The 15,531-nt window shown below is 39.9% G+C and overlaps 1 protein-coding gene across 1 annotated transcript in view; it reads left to right on the top strand.

Moving 5' to 3' along the window:
* Positions 1 to 15,531, top strand: part of nrg1 (neuregulin 1) — a 192,042-nt gene that overhangs the window by 31,072 nt on the left and 145,439 nt on the right. The window contains exon 3 of the mRNA XM_059965359.1: positions 5,611 to 5,729. Coding sequence (XP_059821342.1) covers positions 5,611 to 5,729 — 119 coding nt within the window. The remainder of the gene's footprint in view (positions 1 to 5,610; positions 5,730 to 15,531) is intronic.

Genomic DNA, 15,531 nt, shown 5'->3' with positions numbered 1-15,531 from the left:
AAGATCCTACAAAACTGTGAATATAGCCCAGTTCATCATGGATAAAGTCCTCCCCAGCATTGAGCACATCTACAGAGAGTGTCATTGCAGGAAGCCACTTCTGTAATCAGGAACCACCGCCCCCCCCCCCCCCCCCACCATCCCGGTCATGCTTCCTTCTCTCTGTTGCCATTCGGTGGGAAGTTCCAGAGCCTCTGATCCCACATCACCAGGTTCAGGAACAGTTATTACTCCTCAGCCATCGCGTTCTTGAACCAAAGAGGATAATTTCACTCAACAGCACTTTCCCAATCACTGAAATGTTCCCACAACTATAGGCTCACTTTAACGGACTCTTCATTTCATGTTCTGGATATTTTTTATTATTTCTTTCTTTTTGTATTTGCACAGTTTTTTGTCTTTTGAACACAGGTTGAGTGCCCAGCTGGCGTGATCTTCCATTAATTCTATTATGGTTATTATTCTATTGTGAATTTATTTTGTATGCCTGCAAGAAAATGAATCACAGGTTTGTATATCGTGACATTTATCCACTTTGATAATAAATTTATTTTGGACATACTGGTTATAGGATCATTTGCATCCACTGTACAGGAAAGACATTGGGGCTCTAATTTATTACCTTAGATAAAAGAAGGCACCCTTTCTAAGAACAACCACCTGAAGACTTCAGATCACTGAACGTGAATGAAATTTTCTGAATCTGAGATCATGTTCTCTCCTGAGGAGAAATAGCGTATTAGATTGAATATTCTCAATTTTCATTCAGCTCTGGAGAAGTCAGTGGGTTGGTGATATCCTTTCTTTTAGATAAGGTATCAAGGATTTTGGTTCTGTCTCGTCCAGGAAGAGCGCAAACTTGCGGCCAAACAGCCAGGAAGTTCTCATCGCTCTACCCATTCTCACAATGCCATTTATCAACGGTGTGAAAAAGATGCATTGATACCACCCACTGATTTATGTTTCTCCCTATCAATTGTAAAGGTGCTAATGGACTGACTGGATGCCTCACACTACTGAGAATCACAACACAGGAGAGATACAACACTTGACATGCAGCACACCTTTCAGAATGCTGTACAGACTGTACTAGCACTACAGTACACAAGACCTACCACTAGATCTCCCAACTCATAAAGCTTCACTCATCAAAGAGTCTGCACACCACAGCATTTACAACATGCAATACATAACATGTTATGAATACATTCACCTAGCAATGTTATTACTGCAAATTACCAGGAAATATGAACTTGAAAGGCTTCAAGAAAGTGGTGAAATAGATGAGACACTCAAAGCCCTCATGACAACTCAGGAATCAGTTTAGGTATTACTCTTTTTTTAAATTAAATATTGATCAATCATAATGTTTAATTAGTGAAGTTCTCTCCCTGTCCTCCTTATCCCTCAAAGTAATGCCTTTTTCATCAGTCATTCTTGCCATTGACTAAAAGTACCAAATGATTTGCAAAAAAAAGAATTTTCAATAATATTTCATTTTGCTTGTGGGCCTTTAATGTGTCTCGCAGTGAAGTTTCACACAATGTTTATTGAGCTGGTTCCCAGCATTCTGTCCTAGAGAGAGTGCGATGTGAGTTTGCTCCTGCCATATGTTCGTACTTGTGTTTTTAGTTGTTATATGCAATATAGATACATGCAATAAATTCTACTTCTCGTTAGGAATACTGTTGGACAAAAAGGGATCATGGGTGCACATCTTCTTTTTCTGTCTTTTAATGGTGGTTGGTAGTCCAATTTAAATGTGTGTTACCACCAGTAACTGGACTGGAGTGTGGTATAGAGAGTTGGGAAGTAAAGCCCCTACTAGTTGTTTATCAAATGAAAATTCAATTACCCCAAAAAGCCCTATAGTTTGTAAATAATGAAAGACATTATTCTTTCATATGGCGGTCCCTCTTCCTGCCATTACAGACATTTACACCACACGCTGCATCCACAAAGCAAACAGCATTATGAAGGACCCCACACACCCCCACTCAAACTCTTCTCCCTCCTGCCATCTGGGAAAAGGCACCAAAGCATTCGGGCTCTCAGGACCAGACTATGTAACAGTGTCTTCCCCCAAGCCATCAGACTCCTCAATACCCAGAGCCTGGACTGACACCAACTTACTGCCCTTTACTGTGCCTATTGTCTTTATTATTTTTTGTAATGCCTGCACGGTTTTGTGCACTTTATGCAGTTCTGGATAGGTCTGTAGTCTAGTGTAGTTTTTTTTCTGTGTTGTTTTTACGTAGTTCAGTGTAGTTTTTGCTACTGTTTCATGTAGCACCATGATCCTGAAAAACCTTGTCTAGTTTTTACTGTGTACCCCGTACCAGCAGTTATGGTTGAAATGACAATAAAAAGTGACTTGACAATATTGTGAATGAAATTAATGTCACTTCCATAATTTAGTAAAGTTTTAAAATGAAAACTATCAACCTTCAGAGATGGTAGTGCAGCCTGTGTTTGCTTTCTTTCAATCTTACATGCTTCACATTGTAAAAGAATGACTATACCCGCAAACCCCAGAGTGATGTTTTCCAGCAAGATATTAATTAAGCATAGTATGCCTAACTCTATGTCAAGCCAATGTAATTCCACCCCTTCTTGTTTAACTCCCTTCTCCCATCAATCCAACAGTTTGATGTATTCTGTAAAGATGCCTCCCCTTATGCCCATTATCCCACAAGCCTTGCCATATTCCCCTAATTCTTAGCCCCACTGAACCCTTGGCTTCTGATTTGCTAAAATCTACATCAACAGTTCAACTTTTAACAGCTCTCTTGGCCAAACAATCAACCCCTTCCTTCCCTTCAACACCTCTATATGCAGGGATCCATAAGAAGTAGACATGTAAACCAATACTTTGAATATGAAATAAAGTTTAAAGAACTTCCAGCAGGAAATATGACCTGCTGCTAGAATTACCTGTTTTAAGGCTAGTCAAAACCGAGAAAGAATCTGAGGAAATTACAACTTTGCAAGGACAAATTTCCTCCACCCACTGTAAGCCCAAAATGATGGCAACCAATTCTGCAGATTATACAGATAGATGGGTGCGTCCCTGAAGAAATTATTGCCTTTTCCGGTTAGGAAGGTAAATTAGAAAGCAGCTAAAGTTTAACTCCCTTAATTAAATCAAACATGGATCATGGCACTTGCCATGGAGCTGCAAGGCTGCTAATGTTTCTTTTTAAACAAAATGAACAAAATACCAATGTCTCGGCCTTTGCCAATTTTGGTTACAAAGAAATTGAATATCGGGGCTATGGAACAGAGTATTCTCTGCTTTGACAGACTGTGTCATCTTTTAGCAACTACTTGTTCAGTGCCAACAAGATTCTTATACCTGAATGGTGAAGAGAATAAAAATTAGAGGTATATTGATCAGCTGAGTAAATGGGCTGACAGATAGAAAAAGGAGTTTACTATGGATAAGTGTAAAGTGTTGTATTTTGGAAAGTCAAATGTAAGTAGGACTTTCAGAATGAAGGGCAGGGCCCTGGGGAGTGTTGTAGGTAGAGGGACCATTGGATACAAGTAAATTGTTTCCTGAAAGTAGACTCACAAGTAGACAGGGGGTGATGACATTTTTTGTAAGTCAGGACATTGAGTATCAAAGTTGAAAGTTCGTGGTGAGGCTGCATGTGGGATATGTGTTTAATTTTGCCATTTTCCTATAGGAAAGATATTACTAAACTGAAGACAGTACAGAAAAGACTTGCAAGGATGCTGCTATGACTTGAGGAACCTAGTTATAGGGAAAGGTTGGGCAGGCTAGCCTTTAATTCCTTAGAATGCAGAAGGCTGAGAGGTGATCTTACAGAGGTGTATAAAATCATAAGGGTCTCTTTCCTTAAAATGGAGTGCCAAGAACTAGAGGGCATAGATTTAACTGAGAGAAAAGTAATTTATGAGGAAAATGAGTGGTAACTTTCTCACACAAAGTGTGGTATCTATGTAGAATCAGCTGCCAGAGGAAGTGGTTGAGGCAGGTACAATAACAATGTTTAAAAGACAGTTGGACTGGTACATGGATTGGAAAGGTTTAGCAGGATATGGGCAAAATTCTGGCAAATGGGCTATCTTGGATGGGCATCTTGGTCACATGGTACAGGGATTGAAAGGTTTTTTCCCATGCTGTATGGCTCTAAAACTCTAATCCTTATTGCACCAATGTAGTACCTCTCTTTGGCCTAGACAAAAAGAGCAAAATAATATTTTAATCACTGCAGAGACATCATTTCCCTCTACTGATCAGGCATCATCTATGGAGGGTAGAAGAAAAACCAGTCCTGATGAAGGGTCTCAGCCTGAAATTTCAATAGTTTATTCCCTCCAGAGACACTGCATACCTTGCTGAGTTCCTGCAACATTGTGTGTGTGTGTGTGTGTGTGTGTGTGTGTGTGTGTGTGTTGCTTAAGATTTCTATTAACTGCAAAACTTCTCATGTTTTGAATTCCCTCTGCTGTAGGGACCTCCATGCAGGTTCTGCATTCACTTCTATTGCAGGGTCTGCCTTTGCCTTCTCCAATTCCCAAATGCTGCAGGAATGTGTGTATCTCCCTACCACATGGATATCTGTTCTCCAATCTATTACAGGGACTATATTCATCTCTATTCCTTATAACCTTCCTCACTCCTGTCTGAGGGACAGGGTCTGCTAGCACTTGGAAAAGCAGAATCTGATTAAGAGGAGTTAGCAAGTATTTGTGTATGGTGCATGATGAACCTTTTAGCGTTATTTGAAGGGGTCAAGTGTATGGGTTTTGAAAGAATCGTCACAGGTAGACAAGGTGGTGAAAAAGTCTGACTTTCATCAGGCTAGGATTTGGGACTTTATGTTGCAGTTGTATGTCATTGGTGAGGATGCATGTAGTTTTGATCAGCCTGTTAGAAGAAAAACACGCTCACCTATAAAGAGTGCAGAAAAAAGAATGCCAAGTATGTTGCCTGGACTAGAGGACCTGAGTTACAGGGAGAGGTTGACCAGGTTAAGAATTTATTCCTTGGAACCTAGGAGAATAAAGGGTGACTTTACAAAAATGTTTAGAATTATGAAAGGCATAGATGATAAGGTGCATGGTAACAGTTTCTTCCCCAGTGTAGAGGCATCTAAAACTAGGAGGAATAGAATTTGTGGAAAGATTTAATAGGGGCCTGATTTTTCATGCAGAGGATAGTGAATATTTTGGAATGAACTACCAGAGGAAGTGATTTAGGCAAGTACAGTAGTGCCATTTACAAAACATATGGATAGATATATGGAGGGGTGGGGCTTAGAAGGATATGAGCTGAATGTTGAGAATTAGGATTAGCTGAATGGGCACCGTAGGCATGGAGTCATTGAAAGGCCTGTACCCATGATGTACATCTCTATGACTCTATAATGTAAGATGTGCATTCAGCTGTATGTTTAGAGACAGAATTCATGATTTTAGTGTAAGGTCATTCTTTCAGTTCTCTACCTCTCGGAGATGCAATCATCTCTGCTCCAGGGTAGCTTAATCTTCTGTCCAACGCAGGTGCATCTGTAAACTCAGTTTACTTTCCTCCCATCACCTCTTCAACAAAGTGAAAGCGTCTTTTGTTACTTTTTGCAGGAAGGAATCCGAACTTCTGATAAGGAAAGTGAAACCATCACATGCTGGAAAATATACGTGTAAAGCTGTCAATCAGCAAGGTGAAGACTCGTCAATAAGCAACATAGCTGTTACGCCTGGTAAGAGTGATTGTGTGATTCACATTGGTGATGTGTGTCTGAAACAGTTCAATCACCAGTTTAACCACATACTGATCAGTATTAGCTTAAGCTCACTGTTGACTCTGTATTGGCCCAACATACTAATGTTTCCTGTGATGGTGAGAAGCCAATGGGAGCCAACCATTTTGCAATACACTAGTGAAATTTAAGAGACTACTAGACAGGTACATGGAGGAATTTAAGGTGAGGGGTTATATGGGAAGCAGGGCTTGAGGGTCGGCACAACATTGTGGGCCAAAGGGCCTGTAATGTGCTGTACTATTCTATGTTCTATGTAAAGAGCAGATGAGAAATAAGTTAAATGCTGGAGGACAAATCAAGGAGCTGAGTTGGCAAAATGCCTAAGTTGATGAAAGGACTTGTTCAATAGTAGCAACATGCGTAATGCAAACATTTCTGCTGAAATTGTGCTTTTAGAATTTCTGTGAAGAACAAAGAAAGATTATTTGATGATAAATTCAATTTTATGCCTAACTATATAATATATGAGACTTAGAAGCCAATTTGCTTTACATTTTTGCCTAATGGTAAAAATATTTTATTGCTTCATTTTGCAACACAAAGCAAATTGCATTGATAGATAATTTTTGTATCGTCAATCATAAGAAAGGATATAACCAAGGGCTATTAAAGTGAATTTCTAAGTTAATAGTCATTTAGTATTGGGGCAAATAGAATTGAAGAGTTGTCTATAAGTATATTGTTGGTTATGTGCTGTGTTGTATGATATGGGTTATTGTAGTCTTTCTATGACCATGACTGTTGTTGGCAAATATTTCTACAAAAGTGGTTTGCCATTGCCTTCTACTGGGCTACATCTTTACAAGATGGGTAGCCTCAGTCATAACCAATAACACTTCAGAGGTTGCCTGGTGTCAATGGTCACATAACTAGGACTTTTGATATGCACAGCCGCTCATACGACTACCCACCATCTGCTCCCATGGCTTCCCATGACTCTGACTGCAGGTGGGGGCCGAGCAGGTACTACACCTACCCCAAAGGTGGCCTGTAGGCTAGCGAAGGGAAGGGGTGCCATGCACTTCCGGTGGTAGAGACGCATCTCCACCCCAAACAAGTATATAGTTACCGATTTTGTATACATATGCAATAATTCCCAGCCAATTTACTTATCTGGTTTTCTACTGTGGAATAAAAATTTGACTGGATATGTAATTTGCTGCCAGTATGTTATCATCTGTTTTGTTTGTGCTAAAGTCCAGCTTTGCCAACAACTAGGCTCTTTAGAAATATCTGAGTTCACATTTATAATGATAACTTGTATGTAAACATCACATTTTAATGATCCTTCACTATAAGCTTCCAATGACCTAAGGGTGAAATAATATGGTGACAAATTTATGCAGGAAGCTTCCATTATAAATGGAAGGTTGAAAGCAAATATAAAAACAAGAAGATGCTGGATATTAATACTGGGCATATTATCATTCGGCTCTTTTGTCCAGTTAACCCTTCCTTTCCGACTCCTCTGTAACTGAAAGGTAGTAATACCCTAATGGAAAACAATTGAAGATCAATTAATGTAGACTAAAGAGAGAAATTTGTTTTTAGTCAATTGAGCTAAATGTGTGTGATTATGTTAGCTAGATATTTTGTCATCTTTGTGCATTTGAATTAAATGAAACACACAGAGACAATATGCTGATTATCAAAAGATGTCTGTTTCTCTAAATGCCAGTACACAGGTAAATTATTTGCCAACAAGATGCCATTGCATAGTTTTTCTTTACTTAAAGTAGTTCTGCTATGGAAAATTACCTTGGCACTAATGCTATTTTGTAGAAAATCATTTTCCTCTTGATAGCACCTCCCTTTTTTTTAAACTTTCTCAGCACAACTAATAGAAAAAACATGGAAAGTCAGAAATTTTTGACCAGAAGCTCTGCACAATGCCTCAACATTAAAGCAGGTTTCATCCTTGTCTTTCAAAATGTCCATTGTCAAGGTGTAATGAAGTTTTTAACTTTTTCATTAAAGACATAGACATCTCGGCAGAAACTTGCACGATTTCTTCCCAATAATGAACAGTGAACACGAATTTGAAGCCTGTCATTGGTGAAGCACACTGAGACTTTTTAGCTTGTGATTGACGGCATCAACCGTTAGTAGACATCCTATCCGTAAAAACATAAAACATAGGAACAGAATAGGGCCATTCAGCCTGTGAGTCTGCTCCACCACTTCATCATGGCTGATCCATTTCACTCTCAACCCCATTCTCCTGCATTCTTCCTGTAACCTTTCTCACCCTGACTAATCAAGAATTTATCGACCTCTGATGGCCTGGCCTCTACAGGCACCTGGGACAATGAATTCCACATATTCACCACCCTCTGGCTAAAGAAATTCCTCCTTGCCTGCCTCTATTCTGAGGCTGTGCCCTCTAGTCCTAAACTCCCCCACTATAGGGAACATCCTCTCCACATCCATACTATCTAGGCCTTTGTGTTGGCGCGTGGCCAAGTGGTTAAGGCATTCATCTAGTTATCTTAAGGTCACTAGTTCGAGCCTTGGCTGAGGCGTGCGTGGTTAAGGCACTTAACCACACATTGCTCTGTGATGACACCGGTGCCAAGCTGTATGGGGTCCCAATGCCCTTCCCTTGGACAACATTGGTGGCATGGAGAGGGAAGACTTGCAGCTTGGGCAACTGCCAGTCTTCCATTTAAAAAAAACCTTGCCCAGGCTTGCACCCTGGAATCTTTCCAAGGTGCAAATCTATGGTCTATCGAGACTAACGGAGTCTAGGCCTTTGAACATTCAGTAGGTTTCAGTGAGATCCCCTCTCATTCTTCTAAATTCCATTGAGTTTAGACCCAGAGCTATCAAATGCTATTCATACGATAACCCTTTCTTTCACAGAATCATTCTCGTGAACCTTTTCTGAATCCTTTCCAATGTCAGCACATCCTTTATTAGATAAAAGACCCCAAACTGCTCATAATACTCCAAGTGAGTCCTCACCAATTCCTTATAAAGCAGTGTTCCATCCTTGCCTTTATATTCTAGTCCTCTAAAAATGAATGCTAATGTTACATTCACCACTGACTCAATCTGTAAATTAATCTTTAGGGAATCCTGCACAAGGATTCCCAAGTTCCTTTGCCCCTCAGTTTTTTGTATTTAGAAAATAGCCTGTGCTTTTATTCCTTCTACCAAAGTGCATGGCCATATACTTTCTGACACTGTATTCCATCCACTACTTCTTTGCCCATTCTCCTAATCTGTCCAAGTCCTTCTGCAGACTCCCTGCTTCCTCAGCACTACCTGCCTCTCCAGCTATCTTCACACCATCGCCAAGGTTGGCTTCAGAGCCATCAATTCCATCATCCAAATCATTGGCATATAAAGCAATAAAAAGTGGTCCCAACACTGATCCCTGTGGAATAACACTAGTCACCGACAGCCAATCAGAAAAGGCTCCCTTTATTCCCACTCTTTGCTTCATGCAAATCAGCCAATGTTCTATCCATGCCAGTATCTTTCCTGTAATGCCACGGGCTCTTGTCTTGCTAAGCAGCCTTTTGTGTAGCACCTTATCAAAGGCCCTCTGAAAATCCAAGTACACAACATCAACCAATTCTTGTTGGTCTTTCCTGCTTGTTACTACTTCAGAGAATTCCAACAGATTTGTCAGGCAAGATATTCTTTAAGGGAACCATGCTGACTTTGACTTATTTTATCATGTGCCTTCAAGTACCATGAAACCTCATCCTTAGCAACTGACTCCAACAGTTTCCCAGCTGCTGAGGTCAGACTAATTGGCTGATAATTTCCTTTCTTTTGCCTCCCTTCTTTATTGAAGAGTGGTGTGACATTTGCAGTTGTAATTTGCACTTTCTATCTGCTGATGAATTCTAGTTTGTCATGTTCTCTGGCCATTGAATGATAAAAAATGCAAAATTTCTAAATACAAAACCACAGGTGATTTCAAAATCATCTAAAATCCTGGATTTTTAAATTGAATCTATTGAATAAAGTTGTGTGTTGGCTGAGCTTTTAATTATTTTTGGAATTTGTCTGATACAGTAAGTGATTCCCAATGATCTAGAGTAAATATTGTATTTGGTGCTCTTGTGTAAAGCTGTTTTTAACATCAAGATCCTATAACATTTAACTTCAATAACATTTACAGAAGCTGGCAACAGGTGATTGGCTTGTGCCAGCAAGTCTGAAAAGGGATCTGACTTTTCAGTTTTGTAGTATTAAATAGATGTTGGACAAGGTATCTGTACTTTGGCATGTTGAAACCTTTGTATAAATCTGCTGTTGTTTCGGTTAAAGAAGCATCTCCTATGTTCTGGAACAGCTGAACCATAGGCAGTGTCAGGCGGGAAACTAGCCAGAATGGCAGTTAGGTTGGCTGAGTATTTCTTTCCTTTTGTGGATTACCTAGGGATGTTTACGTAGGCTTTCAGTCCCATTCCTTTTTAAGATTGAAAAAGTAGGCGTAGGATTGATGACATGCAGGTCACTAGTACTGAAGACGTGTTGGAACCCATTCTGTTACAATATGCTCGATCGTGCATCTTCTGGAGTTAGAGTGGCTGACATCCAGCCAGTTTCATACACATGTGTGAAGTCACTCAGGTAGAAAATCCAAAGCTTTGTGCTGCTTATCTCTAAAGTAAAATGTTTAGTTAAGGCAGAATGTTCTCAATTTAAAACAATGAATAAGTTTGTCAATTTTTTTTAAGAAAAAGTACATTTATATCTATATTTTCGCAGAGTACATTGTTTCCATAAAACTTTTTTGTTTGGTAACGTTTTTCTTGGCAAGAAGTTCCCAACCTGATACGTGAAGTGTAGAAACATATCTTCAGTAACTGGACACCACTACGTATTCTCAATTAAGTCACAGTGGTTGTGTTGAAGCATGTCCGAGCTATTGAGAAAGAGGAAGTCAATTTTTCTACATTATAGAAATTAGTGACCTGCACTTATATTGTCTGACAAACATTTGACCAGCTATTAACACCACATTTTGTATTCTTATGCTAGTTACTGAAAAAGCCCTCTTAATTCTTCTTGCCCCACCTGATTTATTTGAAGTAGGGAATGAGCCAGTCACATCCAAAGTCATTTCAGAGAAGGAGTCTGTGGGATTATTTTAGATTTGGGATTGACCTTCAACTGGTCAACCCCAGGTTTGAGTAAACTGATCTTGGATGGACCAAAGTTGGAATTGTGATCATCAACTGAGTGGGGGAGGGGGGCTTCCAAACTCTTATGCAAGCAATCCTAGTAAAAGTGGATGTGTTGTTAATGGCTGTGACCAGGAAACTTGGCAATACACTCTAACCCTTTCAACACTGGATACTACCTGTTCATGCGAGGATGTAAATACTATACCTGCCCACCCAGGTAGAGAGGTAAAATCACACACAAAATGCTGGTGGAATGCAGCAGGCCAGGCAGCATCTATAGGAAGACGCATCATTGATGTTTCGGACCGAGACCCTTCATCAGGACTAGAGGTCAAGTCGTTGGGATGAATGTGAGGGAATGGCATATTAAATATACAAAACAACCAATATCTGGTTCTTCTGTGAAAATTAAACATAATCCATGCCTTTGAAGATTAGACCATGAAAGCTTAGGGAAAAATTCCACCTATAGACTCAGAAACTGACTACCAGAGACCCAATCATCAACACCCCCCCCCCCTTCATTTTTGAGTTAGTTGCTCAACTAATTTAAAAGGAAGATTTCATCAAAATATTTCTTGAGAAAAAGCAACTCAGATACTTCCTTGGGATCAGCACTACCCAGTGAAAGGTATCATGAATTAGTAAGTCCATTTCACCAAAGTCTATCTCCCAGTCTGCCACATTTGCTGTACCTGCATGCTTTGCTGCACTCCTTTAGTAAAGTTATTTATTTTGTATTTTTATCATGCACTCGTATAGCTGAGCATTCATATTGCATTCATTATTAGTGCAGAGTGGGGTTCATTGGAGGCGGCCCCTTAAAGTTCTTCTGTACAGTTGTTGCACCAGATTTTTGCCCTAATAAGTAAATGGTACAGAAACTGAAAATAAAACAAATAATTGTTTGAGTTCCTAAATGTTCTCTGCAATTCTGAGATTGCAGAATTAGACTTATTAAAAAACAATAAATTATTATTCATTTGACCAAAAGATTTGTTTTTGCCGGCCTTTAAAGTACATATGACTGGCATCATGTGTGTTAAACGTGCCTGAAAAATAGATTCAATAACCCTTTTCTGCTCTGACTTGTAGACTTTGGTCCATTATGTGGGAACCCATAAAGCACAGGTTGTTAATCTACAAATGTGTAATATGAAGCTGAATTCCTGTGTAGTTTCTTCATCAGAACACCACATTGGAAAGAGTAACTGAGAGTCCTACAATACAGGAGCCCCACTGAATCAGTGGTATCTTGAAAGGCCTTATCCGGACCAGCTTAGATCTACCTATTTCTTTATAAACTCCAACGCCAAATTTACTTCCAATTCCTCTCACCACCACTTCTGAAGGATGTCTGGGGAAACTACGCAAATCAATCGGAAAGTACAATATTGTTGGTTTGACTCAGACAGGCACAAGCACTGTAATCGTTAAGAAGCAATTGGTTGCTGCATTGGAAATTTGCCAGTCTGGAAAACCTTGTCACCTCTTGCTCGGTTCTGAGTATCTGATTCTCCTCCTCTTGAAATGTCATTTCAATCATGCAGGATTAAAGAGAAAATGGCAGCGCTCTTGTCAATTTTTTAACTGTTTTCTTTCCTCTCTGCGTCAGATGGAGTTGTCATCAGTGGTAGTTCCATCTTCAGCTAATCAGAAATGCCTACTGTGTTCTGCAGTGTAAATTGTGGTGTTGGCACATTGCTAGACTAGTCTGTGCAACATACTGCATTTGAGAAATGTCATGTGCAAATGACGTACTTCCTCTAGGAAAGGTCAGCAAACAGTAGAGCAAAACCGCAGCATCAAATAATGGATGCTAGTGAAATTTGTTTACTGGTTTTTTTTTAAGCCATTACCCTTTGGCCACATGAAATGGATGATATTAAGTTTCTTTGTGTATTCTGCTGTTCTTTTGCAATGAGTTAGAAATATAGAGAAATAGAAAGCTAGCAGTCTGGTATAGAGATGGGAGTTACCCTGCAGCCAAAATATTCATAAAGAAATCAATGAACTTTCTCCTTCATCTCTCATTGCTGTTCTTTGAATATTTGTTACTTTGTATGAAGCATGACACACTGTCACTGAATGGCTCTGTCTCATTATCAAGTAGGTTAAATGTGAAAGGATTATGCCTTCAGATAGATGCAGAGTGTGCAGTTCAGAATCACATTAAATACTGATGAACTAAATCCTCAACAGAAAGCCATTTTGAGAAAATGGTCTTATCTCTTTTGTACTGTCTCATCATGGCTCTGAGGACCATTCCAAGTAAAATCGAAAGGTTTTAAGTGCATCGACTGGCATTTTATAATCAATCTGCATCCTGCCAACCCTGACGAGCTGCATGCAGATTCCAATCCCGATTAGTTTATTTTCATATCCACCAGGGTGCTATGAAATTCCTCGCTGGTGTGAAGCTCGCAGAGTGAACAGTACACACGGTAATAGCAAGTGCAGCAATAAATGCTGTGATGAATGCAAAGTAGCAGAATGGTGCTGCAAAAAGCAATGCTAAGGTGGTGATAGCTGAGATGAGAACGGATGTGGAATGGAGTCCAAGAACACGACAGCATCACCAGGAAGGGGATGTGTAAGAGGTGAATAGTTTAGAAGTCTGTGAGCAGTGATGAAGTCAGATCTTGTAAGCTTTCAAGCCCCTGTATTTTGCATGTCATGATAGTAAATCCACAAAGGATAGAAATAATCTAAATAAACAAATCTATCTTCTCTGCTCAGCCCCAGCTTGGCAACTTCCTTTCAGCCCAGTACCCCGGCTTCTTTTAACTCTACTCCTCCTGCACAGCTCTGCTTCAAGTGTCTATGATGCACCATCAATAACTCACACTGAGACGTAGGCGAGATATCGGCTTTTATTGACTGGAAGAAGGAACCAGGAGTGAGTGTCTATCATACAAGGTCTTGGAGACTGAGGCCGAGCGTCAGGCCGCAGGTCTCCTTTATACAGGGGCCTGTGGGAGGAGCCACAGGAGCAGTCAGCAGGGGCGTGTCCCGACAGGCACATAGTTCACCACAGTCTATGTCCTGAGGTCCAGAACTCCCTTGTTAAATCCAATTTACTCTCCAAGCGGTCTTCCTCATGTCTGCCATTTTGACCAAAATTAGGGCTGGCCTCCAGTAATATCTCCTCCTTTACTATAATATCCTGGGTATGTGGAGCTCCTCGGGATACTTTATACACTGAATACACTTTATAAACATGTATAATTGTACCTGTGTTGGTTCTGGAGGGATGCAATACAGAAGTATAACCTCTAGCCCACCAAGTCCTTTACAACCAACAAACATCCACTTTCACCCTAATCCTGCTTCCCATATTGCCATCAACTACACCCGGGTTCTATCAGTCAAATACACTAGAAGCAACAGGCAGTGGCCAATTAACCTCTTATCTTAAATGCTTTTGGGGTATGGGAGCAACCAGAAGAATCTGGAGGAAATCCATATGGAGAACAAGCAAATTCCATCCAATAGCGCCAGAAGTCAAATTTGAACCCAGGTTACTGGAACTATAAGGCAGTGTCTGTACTCGCTGCATCACTCTGCTGACCAATAACATTATCATTATTCCTATATTAAATTAATATTTATATAAATATTCTGGTAATATTGGTTAGGATGTGAGAAGATCTAATGTTTTGCCCATCCTTGGTTGAGTCAGTCACCTGTGGTACAGGGTCAATGTAGTACTAATCAGTGAGGTGGGTAAGAATGACAGGTTCCTTTTCCTTTGAGGCTATATGTGGCTGATTTGGTTTTGTCAATGGTCTGGCAGACTTTCAGTGTCATCATAAATACTAGATTTATTAAATTCCATTTCACAATAAAAGAGATAGAGATGTCAGAATGTAGGATTAATCAGTTGGTTTAGCCCAAGGATTATTAGTTTGTTGTTCGCCGTCAGTCAGTACATCTCCGTGCTATTGTTTGCCAGACAGGTTGGTAGACAATTGGATTTGGTTTCTAGATTTTTACAAGAGTATGCTAAATGTGAAATACATTTTAAAAAAAGTGGAAACACTCAGTGGGTCAGAGCATTGACTGAGGGAAATGGACAATTGATAATCCACCTGGATTGAAACTAGAGGGGAGATATAAAAAGCTGAAGGAACAGGATCGAGCAAGAGCTAGCAGGGCCAAAATATCCTTGCTATCTCACAGTCAACTTTCAGTCCAGATGAAGGCTCTCAACCGAAAATGTCAATTGATGTTGCCTGACTAACCAAGTTCAAGTGTGTCCCCTTAAGTGCAGAGTTTATTGGAAATACTCAATAAGGCAAATATAAAACTGCAGATGCTGGAAACTTGAAATAAAAATATGAAATGCTGGAGATGCTTGGCAGGTTGGTTGTATCTGTTGAGGGAGAAACAGTTTTAATGTTTCAGGCAAATGTCCTTCATTAAAGTGCAATGATAATCTCTCTTGTATTTCACATTATGCAGATTTTTTTCTCCATTATTTTTCCCTTTGTCAGCATTTTGAAATTTATTTATTCTGCAACTATTCCAGTTCTCAGGAAAGGGCGTAGATCTTTATTATTAATCAGGCTTCTCCTCTCTACCAATGCTGC

This window comes from Hypanus sabinus, chromosome 3 (assembly GCF_030144855.1).
Source record: "Hypanus sabinus isolate sHypSab1 chromosome 3, sHypSab1.hap1, whole genome shotgun sequence".
Lineage (NCBI taxonomy): Eukaryota > Metazoa > Chordata > Chondrichthyes > Myliobatiformes > Dasyatidae > Hypanus > Hypanus sabinus.
This window is presented reverse-complemented; position numbering and strand designations above follow the sequence as displayed.